Consider the following 11357-nt stretch of genomic DNA (forward strand, 5'->3'; position numbering starts at 1 on the left):
AAATTTACTCAAAATTTAAACCAATTTTAGAGTCAATGTTACCCTGCTACACAGAAAAGAATCATGACTGGTATACATATTGATTTTCTAATCTTTATATACTACTACCTAACTAACCTGCAAATTTGAAATCACCATTAGATAATCTTTCTTCCAACTTGTAATCTGATTGGAAAACAGTATATAAAATAGCAGGATTACTAGTGATACGAGCAGTATATTCAGCTTCACTATCAGCAATATATTGTTTTGGTTTATCTTTTGACTCAGCAGCATCAGCCAATAATTGTGCATGACATGTTTTTTCCATCAACATGAACAAATAAGCCGCTTCATCGATGGTTTTACCCATAGTCAATAACCCATGATTCTGTAATATCACTGCCCTAGCATCCCCAGCTGCTTCAGCTATGGCTTTCCCTTCATCTTTTTCAATAGCCACTCCTCCAAAGGAGTTGTAAACTGCTTGATTGTTAAAAAACGTACATGAGTCTTGATTAATCATTTCCAATGGCTTACCAAAAGCACTATATGCCCGTCCATATAATGAGTGGGTGTGACAAGCAGCATTCACATCCGGTCTTGCCTTATGCAAGGAACTATGAATGGCAAATCCAGCAGCATTAATTGGATCCTGGTTACCATCAGGCAAAATATTACCATCTTCATCAACATGAACTAAATCTTCAGCCCTTATTAATGCAAAGTGTAAACCCAAGGGGTTTATCCAAAATGTGTTTGGCTCAAGGGGATCTCTAACTGAACAATGTCCAGCAACACCTTCATTGAACCCATTGCGGGCAAATATCCTGAATGTTGCTGCAGTATGTTCTAAGATAAACTTTCTTTCTTGTAATTTATCGGTAAATTTAGGATACTGGTTGGGTAAACTACCTCCGATTGCTAATTTGTGGAAACTGTTTTCATCAATTTGATAACCTTTTGATGAGGTTTTTGTGTTGGGTTTTTCTGTTGTTGCAAGTGTAGAAGTTGGAGCTGGAGTCATATCTTTCTTATAGATGTTTGTTCAACTACAAAAATTAAAGGCGGCATGATGAAGATGATGCCTGGGCCTATTTAAGTAGTTTGAGATTGTTTATTTGTGGAGAAAATAACGGAGTTGTACATAAATTTCCGCACCCAATTCGAGATTCCGCAGTGTTATAGTGTATCTTTTATGCAACAATTTTGGGAAGGTCCTTTAAATTCCCCTCCATTATGCGAGTCAACCCAACTATTCCCTCCATTTGATATAATATATCCCCTGTTTCAAGACCACTACCACCAATATCACCACCACATTTGATAATTGCTTACACCACTTTACATATATGTGGAGACAAATCTAAAAATTGCCATAAATAACATCACATTAACTACAAACATAAAAACAGAATAGTCTTATTACCTATATATCCCCCCTAATCTTGTTCTTCTCTCCCCAATTCATAGTAAATCCAATTTAAAATTGGATTGTATAATTTATATATGTATGTCACATAACTGATAATACTATCAATCAATTGTATCACTTCAGCCTGATAGTACTTGAAAAGTTGAGTTATCTTACTATTATCGAAATCTATTTTGCATAATACCAGTTTAACTTTTTCATTCATAACTCTTTTAATCCTATCAAAATTTTTGTCAAAATAAATTTCAAATTTGGTGTTAGTAATTAAGTCATGACGGTTTTCAAATTTCTGGTAGATTTTATCAATTTCAAGAAATCTCTCACTATGATAAAATTCAAACATTATTCCAAAACAATTGACATTCACCAAATGATCAAGCTTGGAATGTAACTCTCGAAAAGTGTCTCCGTAAATGTGACTCAATTCATGATTGCTAACACACCCTGAAACAATTTCGTTAATAAATATATCACTAAAGAAATTGTAGCTCGGCAAACTATGATTTGAGAATAATATTTTTTCAATACTAGTTTTCAAACTTGAAGAAATGATTGATTTAGTTTGAGATAGTTGCAAAGTATGATTTTTGAGAATGACCTGTTTATAGAATTTGGGGAAAATCAAACTTGAATTAAATGTATAAATATTAAATTTCAAATGTGGGCAATTCTGACAATGATTTAGTAATATATATAAATTTTCAAACACTCTAAACCGTTCAAATTCATTATCTAGGAATCGACACTTTTTATAATATAGTTGATAGATAAATTTGTTCAATTCTATTAAGGAATCCTCGTAAAACTCAGTACCTATATCCGTAGAACACCTCGTAATCAAATCCAATAGTATATTGTTATCATTCAAACTTCCATTGGCTCCATCATTCACATTATACGTGCGGGCCAAATGATCCATACTTTCCAAATAAAAGTCATCACAATCAACAAGAACAATAATTTCCTTTTCTTTAATTTCATAGTACGAATTTGTATAATCCAAATAATAGTTTACCAAATTTTTGTATATCTGTTTGATGGTATTTGGTTTATCGTCAGTTTGAAAAATTTCTGATACTTTTATATTACTACTATTATTTCCGTGAGACGTATCATTGGAGTTATATAAAAGACCACTTTTCAACTTGACAGGAAATTTGTGGTGACGTTTACTTTGTTCCGTTTCGATTTGGAAAAACCGCTTCATCCAATAACTTCGCCAGCCCAGTATTGGAATAATGTTTGGAATATAAAACCTATGATTATTAAAGCAGATAAAATTAGACTTGTTCTGAAGATATGCCGAACTACTGCTTCGACGTAATGATTGTTGTGACAACGATGATGGAGATTGCGTTTGACTATATATTTCATTGACAAAATTGTTCATTGAATTGTAAAATGCTTCTACCTCATTGCTGGAGTTGAAATTTTCAAGCTCATCCAATTGGTAATTATTCAACAATAACAATTCATCCTTCAATTTCGATTGTTGTTTATCTAAATCTGCAACCAGAATATCATTTTTCAAGTGAGATAAGGCCTTAATTTGTTTATCAACTATATTTATCGAACTAATTAACAAGCTTTTCAAGCTATTGTAATGATTCCATTTGAAAATTTTGAAAATGAAATTATACTCATGCCAGTATTTCAAAAACTGTTCCGTTAATGATTTTTTCTGGATAATGGTCTTAAATTCATCCACCAAGTACTGACCAAATTTGAAAACAATCAACCAAATACAATTATGAAAAAACATCTCTTTTTCATCTTTTGTATCGGTGTTTACATTAAACCCCGGATGATTATAATTGATACTTAGACTATTCCCCAAATTATTACCATCGTGATTCATACAAGAATTGAAATCGGCAATCATTATAAAACAATAAAAAAATGACTTGTATTCCGATCCCAACAAATGAGGCACTCGTAAATATTTCAATATAAAATGAATCCCAGTTTTTAAATCATTATCACTATTGGAAAATTTTAATACTCGATTAAATGAATATATTTGAAAGTTATCCAAGAATTGTGAGTTTGCAATCAACTTTACATACTTGTGAAATAAAAATCTTTGTACCAACTTTTGTAAAGGGACAAATAAATTAATATCAAACGATTTAGGCATATAGCGATGGTTCCGATTAGTGGAACCCCCAATAGACATGATATTTGTTCTTTGTGATTTCTGAATGATGATTCTAGCACCCCTGTTATCGGTATCACCAACATCTCGATAGAATTTTGCAGCTCGCTGTCTAACCATATTCAAGTATTGATTACGTCTAATATTAGCCAGCTGTAATTCATCATTCAATTTTTTCAACCTTAATTCTTGGTTCAATTGTCGTTTTCTATGAAGGTCCAGTAATTTCCGAGATATTCTACTTGATTTCTCCAGTAACTTGATTTGAATATTCTGCAAGATTTCCTGTTTACGTAAAGTGGGTATTGAATTATCGCGTGATACGGTTGTGTTGCTTACTGGAGTCAAGTTCTTCAAAATGTCATTTGGTAATTGAAAATTAGAATTGAATGTTGATCTTGTTGGACCAGAGGTGGTGGTATATTCATTTAACTTTTGTCTTTTCGGAGGATATCTAGGCGGTGTTGATATACCCCCGTCACATAAAACAGGTGTGGACTGTAAATTCAAATCTGTGTCATCAATGTCAACCCCATTTTCGAATAGTTTTTCTTGTTTAATTTGTGAAGCGCTATACTTAACAGGCTGGGGACTTTCTCGTGAACTGACACCAGAAGTATCCGATGATTGAGATATAGATGAGACCGGAGATGAAGATATAGCTGAATCATATGATCCATTATTTAAAGCAGTCGAGTTTCCATATCTATTATTGGCAATCTTTCTCTTTCTTGTTTGGTCTCTTGCCAGCTGCCCATTTAAAACTCGTCTTTGCGAAGCCATCGTTGTCAAAAATGCAAACAGGTGATAAAAGTAGACAAACCCAAAAGAATGAGACGATAAATGAGACGTGGGGCAATTATATTTTTAAAAAAACTAATTTCCTTGCAAATACACTAGCAAAACCCACACCCCCTAATTGTAGTGACAAATACAAGATGATAATACTATTAAATATATTTACATCCAAAATAGTATAATAGCAACTTTGCTAAATATTTGTGTGGTTGTAAAGGTGTGGTTGTAAAAAAAAATATTGATAAAAAGATAGCCTAAAAGAACAGTTAAGGAGAGAAAATAGTTAGATAAAGGAAATTCGTATCAACTAGGAAAAAGCTAAAAATAGGGAGTGTGGAGTGTAAGCAGACAGAAAAAAAAAACGATAACAATGTGTGAATAGAAGAACAGGTAAATTGAAACAGCCAGCAATAATCATAACCACGGAATTTCAGGAAACTAAAAAGAAATTGACAACAAAAACAGCAAACATCCATAAAACTTAGAAATTATAAATCATGCAACTCTAGTAAAGTCGTATCAACCATCCTTCAACCAAACGTAAGGTTTTAACTGTTTGAAACACATAAACCACAATTTTGTATAGTCGGTTGTCAATGGAAACTGTAACAAAGCTAGTACTATTACTGCGGTTTGCAGATCTATGCGCTGGTTTCTCTTGAAGGTAAGTTTTAATGGGTACCGGTTTAATTCTTGTTCTTAGATATGCTGTTACTTCTCTTTATAGTTTCCCCAACTGTGTACTCAAACGCAAGCAAGTTTCAGTAGTTGTTGTTAAATAGCAACTTCATAACCTTCATTTCACGTTAACATTTGAATAAGAATTAGTTTCGAAAAGCGGGGCCATTGGGCGAGATTCACGGCAACAGCTATCGTTTCTCAAAACTATTTCTTATTCAATGCTTGAGTTTTTGTTTGTTCGACCTATAACTTTTGCAACAGCTATTATTAGGCCAATCCAGACAACAACTTTACAACGTCACTAAATTGATAAATTTTATACACGTAATACATGTATATATGTATATATTATGTTAATCTCAAATGTAAATAAAAAAAAATCTATAAAATGCACGTAAATAATTTGTTTTTAATCCCTTAATCCTACAAAACAAAAACAAAAACAGAAGCAAACCCAAAAACCAATTGGAACTCAACTATGCTTTACTTCTTTCTTGACCAAAATTTTAAAGACGAAGTACCACCTGATTCATTATTGATTGAAACTGGACTTGCATTTAATGAACGATAATCACTTCCAACGTCACTACTATTACTAGATTCGGGGTCATTCACACTTACGCCATGGAAAGTGCCTGTTCTTTTAATGTGATGATTTGTATGATGGTGGTGGCTACGATGAACCAGATGCTGATGTGAAATTTTATGAGAACGGGAGCTTACATGTTTGTCATGATTACCATTCAAATTGGAAGTGGAGGCGGCAGTGGGATTACCATTGTTATCTTTGCCAAGTTTCAAATGACCCAATAATACAGATATTGACGCTGTAGATGAAGACGACGATGTAGTTGACGAATTATCGGTACCACTGGAATTGTTACCGTTGGCAGAATTCAAAATTTTGTTTGTCTTTTTCGGCAAGCTGGAAAATTTACTGAAAAACGAACCACTCTCCGTATTGCTGTGATTAATCGTAGATGACCTCCCCGGAGAGCTAACTATACTTTTGCTTGCTCGATGTGTCTGAATATTGTTTGGAATGTTGTAGGGTTTAGTCTTACTTGTAAGTGACGATGGACTCATGCTGTCACCAATGTAGGGTAATGGTGATGTACTTGGTGATAATATTGGTGTACTACTGGTAGGACTTTTCAGCTGTTTTCGGAGTAATTTCTTCATATGGCTGTTGAAATTAACGTAGCCATTTTCATTTAACATTCGCAATACTTCCTTGCTAGCTTTAGTTAACGTCTGTGGGTGGTGTAATCTTGAGAATGCTGACTCTTGGACAATTTGCTTGAACAAAGTTTGTGATATATTGATCTCCATGGGCGAATCACATTTGATATAAGTGTTCATAATATATTTCCATTCGTCATTTAATAAAATAATATCAGGATCTTGTTCATCATTTGGATTATTGACAGATTGATCTTGACTTTTGTTGTCATTTTCGTCGTCACTACAAGTGTACTTGTCCTTCAAATTGTCCCATATATTCTCGTTTGCATTTCCAAAATCATCTAAATCATCAATCGTAGAAACAAAAGCGTTTTGAGGATCTAAATCAACCGACTGTATCAGCCGCGTTTTACGCATATTGGACAATGATTCGAGCGAGCAACACGAATGATATCGCAGATTTAGTTCTGATTCATTATTATTACAATTCAGGGTTCCATTTGAAACGTAGTTGTTTGTTGAAGCTTCTTGTTCGTTATTATTCTGATCGAATTTCAATTTATAATAATATTCGTAACGATAAATATCAACTAGGAAATTCAAGTTTTCTTGGGTATGTTGCTTTGTTAAATAGTCTGTAAAGTCTTGGACTACTTTAATTTTGCCTTCATCTTCTAATTGACCCATGGAATGTAAGAAACAATCATTCACTAAATCTTCTAACGGGGGCAATAATGGTGTTGATGGTCTTGTGATTGGTGAACAAGTACTATTGGTAGCAGTTGAGCTTCCTATAGTTTGATCTAAAGATGTGAAAATCGATGAAGGCATGGCGTTTTTGGTTCTTGGTGAAACTGGATACGGTGAACTATTCGTTAGAGTGGATGCAGTGCTTGTACTGGTTGTTATTGTTGGAGGTGATGTTGATGATAATGCATTAACAGATTCATCAGGTGAAGAAGCTAGAGTCATCGTTATATACAACTCTTGCCCTCCAATTTGTTTGTTTAGTATCAATTATCAAGACAGGGTTCTCTATTCCTTTTAACAAAACGAAATCCAAGTATGAATTAATGAAAAAAAAAAGGGAAAAAGATTTTGTTTTCTTAAAAAAAACAGGAAAGTATAGTGAGAAATATTAAATGTAAAATGCTATAAAAAAAAAGAAAGAAAAATTAATTTGTAGTTTTTTTTTCTTTCTTTTTTTGGATTTTTGACTTCCTGTAAGTTAAAGTAAATTTCGGTCTAAATTTTTTTGTATGTGGTGAGTAGTTGAGCTTTCTTTTTTTTTTTGCCCTAGTTTCCCATTCTGTGTAATCTGGTGAAATATTATTTTAATTTCTTTATTGTTCAGTTTATTTAGACTTTACACTTCTTTTCAACGGTTTTTTTGATGTTATATACACGACTGTAAGTTTTGTACGTTTGTTTACCAGCACACTTTTCATTGAACACACACCGAGTAATATACTTTTGTGCGTGTTTTTCTGCTTTTGTGTACCTGATTTTTGGAGTTGTGGGTCTACTGTGAAAAAAATTGTATGACCACCTGTATATAAGTTAGTTTCAAGGTAAGTGCGGTTGAGCCCAATTTCAATTGTTATTAGGTTGGTAGAATGTTTCAAAATATTGGTGCATGTACTTCAGTTTCTAGAATTTCTGAGTTAACTCGTAGGATCTTTCGTTTAGTCCGTGTCTCCTTTTTCTATTGCAGACAGATTAAAGGATTACCTTATGCTTTGTATGAGATTACTCTTATTCTTATCTACATGATCATGAAAAGTAGCCTTTCTAGACCACACATTAAGATACACAAACTTTACACAATTGTCCCTCTCTTTGTCAGTTAATTTGGCGTTTTTATAAGGCGTAACCTCATCGTCTATGCGAACTGTAAAAGAATTTTTCTTTCCTTTTTTTTTTTCTACTGAAGTCCGTGTTTTTTTTTTTTAAATTTGGTGACGTTGAGTGACCCTTAGATAATAACAACTATCAAAAAAAAAAATCACTCCATTATTGTCAATTCGAACAAAGAACAATAAGCTTCTCGGAGAATAACTTCCACACAATAATCCAATTGTTCTTTTGAATGAGTAGTGCTAGGGTTTCTTATGTCTAGTACAACCCTTGAAAAATATCGCTCTGTTTTTGTTTTCCAACCACAGCTATACCATCTAAGTTCAAAGGTTTAACTGTTCTATAAAAAGTTTTGTTTTTGATTCAAAAATCTAAAGCATAACTGAAAAAAAAGCACAAAACAGCTCGAGTGGCATTTTATGTGTGTAAATTCTATTGTATTACTTTGCTATTGTCGTCTGTGTAGACATGCCAACGATCAATCGGTTTTCACGTAGTACGAGTGAGAACCGGTTATATGGCATGGTCATCGTCTAGGAGACTAGATATTGCGCTCATTCTAACCATTATTCCGTATCTAACGAACTTTTTCACGCAAATTATATTTTCACTTTCGCTCTTCTTATTCTAGTTTTTCTTCCTGCTGAGATAGAAGAGCATTTCAAACAATCAAGTTTTCTATCTGTTCATTAGGACGTACAGCCGTACGTTATACGTTTCCTATTGGCCTTACCGGATTTCCACAAAAAAAGAATGCCTGCATCGGTCTTCAAAATTTTAAATGTTAGTGTGTTACTACGTAATAAATTGTGCATATAATGGTGTGGTCTATTTATCTAATTTAAAAACAAATTTTGATTATCTAGATCAAATTGGTTTTGTTTCGGGTTTTTGGATTGCTATCTATTGGCTAATTTATTAAGGAATTGCTTCTGAATTTAAAATCTTATAAGTCGGGAAAGGTCTATTTCTATCAAATACTGGGCTCTGTGTTGGAACAAATAAAAATAGATCAAAAGAAAATATATCGTTATTAAACAAACAATGAAATTATAATTAAGAGTTCCCAAATCAATATAAAAAAGAAATTAACAGAAAGATTATTTTAAAAACATCCGCCTTGGTCAAACGTTTTCATATTGTTTTTATTCGATTATTCTCCACTCGATTGTTTCTATTATTTGGGAGTGATTTTCGGTTTTCTTTCTAACTATGTTTGCTCAATTTCAGAATGTCGAAGTTGATACCAATCTGCAGAATCTCTAATATAAGTCATATAGACATTAGAATACACTTACTAAAAATTCTCTGAGGGTGATTAGCAGGTTAAAATTAATACCGAATATATATTACTCGGTGGGACAAAAGTAATAACGGATTTACAAGGATCAAAAAAATAGGTTTAAATCCTAATTTTCGACCGATGGAGCTAAAAGAAATTATTTAAACTATTTTTACTTTCGAAAGGCTGAAATCTATGCTTAGACCAATTTTTGTCTCCGCAACAGCAAAAGCAAAACGTAACAAATAAAAAATACTCATTAAATCCCAAATCCTATATTAGATTATTTTCAATAGTTGTTTAGTACTACATTTCCTTACCAGTATGTTTAAAAGGATAAAACCGGTTCTCGACTCACGAATACACACATATACACATAAACGGCTTTGAAAATCCCAGAAACTAATTCAATCATGATTATAATTGCAGTTGGATTATTATATCACTGGTGTCTTTATTATTTTCATACTGATTGTTAACTCAGAATAATAAATTTCATGTAAATTAAGCTGTACCTTTGTGTACTTGCGCACAACCATGCCTTCAAATTACCATGCAATCAATAAACAAACAATTAGTTTAAACTAGTTTAGATCATACTTGACCTGGTTTCATAACCAAAAATGATGATTAAAAAATGATCGTTTACTCCAGAGAAGATAGGAGAAGAAGGGTTAAATTAACAAGAAAACTATCTTGTAAAGGTAGGCATAACGCTTTTATGCACTGCTTGAAGTTGCAAAATTTGATAATTGCTTTTGTATTGCCAATATCTGTATTTTTTTAATTTATACAAGATTATCGCACGATATTAAAACTTTAGAAGTTCAGACTACCCTCAAAACAACTTGATTAAACGATCTATTGGAATGTTCACTAATTATGACAATTTCTATTGCCAGTATGTCGTGAAATATAGTTAGTGGAGAGGGCAGGATAGGAAAAAAAAATTTCCTTGTATACAGAACCTCATCGACACACAAACATATTTTTTTTCTTTTGCAAAGAATCCTGAAAAACAAACACCAACCATTGTATTAGTATCATTGCAAAGCTTTAATTCACCATGCCGTTAGCTCATAATTTAAATAAAGTAACGAAAAATATATCCAAATCAACTGGATCCCTTCATATCAAAGGTCGTAAATTCAAACAATTAAATCGTGCCACATTAAGAGATAAAAAGCTTCAACAAAGAAAATCCCAAAGTTTAGAACGTAAATCAAATGAATTAAGTATTGTATTTTTCATTCAGAGTTTACTACAAGAAAAAAATACCGCTAATGATGGCGGTGATGAAGATGAAGAAGAAGGAGAAAACTTTAAGGAATTCTCGAATAAGAAACAATTTACATTAGATGAAATGAAACAAATCATTGAAAAGTTTATTCATCAAAATGATGATGAATTACAAAGATTACAATCAGAAAGAAGAAAAGGCCGACCACCAACTAATAGACAAACCATATTAGAAGAAAAATTGAAATATGATTTAGAAATATATAGAACTGGGTTCAAGATTCCTGATTTAACTGATCAATTGACAGTGGAAAGAATTAAAGAATGGAATGGAACTACTGGTGCCACTACTACTATGAAATTTATACGGGTCTCTAAAGATATGACTGAATTACCCACCACTACTAATGAAATCGAAATGAAATAATTATTTTTGGGCCAGTCGATGTGATGATTGTACGCAATTTTGGTAGAAGTTGAATGTGTATTATTATTATCAATGATAGCTGTTTCTGAGGTGTTTCTGAAGTATATTTTCACTGAGATAGTCAGTTTATAGAACATATAAAAGACCCCATTTAATATACTGTTTGAAGTTGCAAGATTTGTTTTGTTAAATAAACTAGTATAAACTAGTATATTTTTTATTTGTTGCAACATTTGCATTGATTATACAATGAATTATTCCATCTTAATACACATCATTTCAAACTGCTTCTGTAACGTTTTTCAAGATAGCAATCATC

General features: G+C 32.5%; 4 protein-coding genes across 4 annotated transcripts; 1 reads left to right on the forward strand and 3 right to left on the reverse strand. All coding sequences in view use genetic code 12, as the record gives it.

Moving 5' to 3' along the window:
* Positions 1 to 112: 112 nt before the first annotated feature.
* Positions 113 to 1006, reverse strand: CAALFM_C109300CA (uncharacterized protein; the record flags this gene model as incomplete). The annotated part of the gene is made up of 1 exon (XM_718382.2): positions 113 to 1006. The coding sequence occupies one exon, from the start codon at positions 1004 to 1006 to the stop codon at positions 113 to 115; it is 894 nt and encodes a 297-aa protein (XP_723475.2).
* A 415-nt stretch (positions 1007 to 1421) lies between these two features.
* CAALFM_C109310CA (uncharacterized protein) lies at positions 1422 to 4352 on the reverse strand (the record flags this gene model as incomplete). Its single annotated transcript, XM_718384.2, has 1 exon — positions 1422 to 4352. One exon carries the CDS (start codon positions 4350 to 4352, stop codon positions 1422 to 1424), a length of 2931 nt encoding a protein of 976 aa, XP_723477.2.
* A 1179-nt stretch (positions 4353 to 5531) lies between these two features.
* CAALFM_C109320CA (uncharacterized protein) lies at positions 5532 to 7205 on the reverse strand (the record flags this gene model as incomplete). Its single annotated transcript, XM_718385.2, has 1 exon — positions 5532 to 7205. The coding sequence occupies one exon, from the start codon at positions 7203 to 7205 to the stop codon at positions 5532 to 5534; it is 1674 nt and encodes a 557-aa protein (XP_723478.2).
* Positions 7206 to 10438: 3233 nt separating this feature from the next.
* Positions 10439 to 11038, forward strand: CAALFM_C109330WA (uncharacterized protein; the record flags this gene model as incomplete). The annotated part of the gene is made up of 1 exon (XM_718386.2): positions 10439 to 11038. One exon carries the CDS (start codon positions 10439 to 10441, stop codon positions 11036 to 11038), a length of 600 nt encoding a protein of 199 aa, XP_723479.1.
* Positions 11039 to 11357: the final 319 nt, after the last annotated feature.

Source organism: Candida albicans, chromosome 1, assembly GCF_000182965.3.
Source record: "Candida albicans SC5314 chromosome 1, complete sequence".
Lineage (NCBI taxonomy): Eukaryota > Fungi > Ascomycota > Pichiomycetes > Serinales > Debaryomycetaceae > Candida > Candida albicans.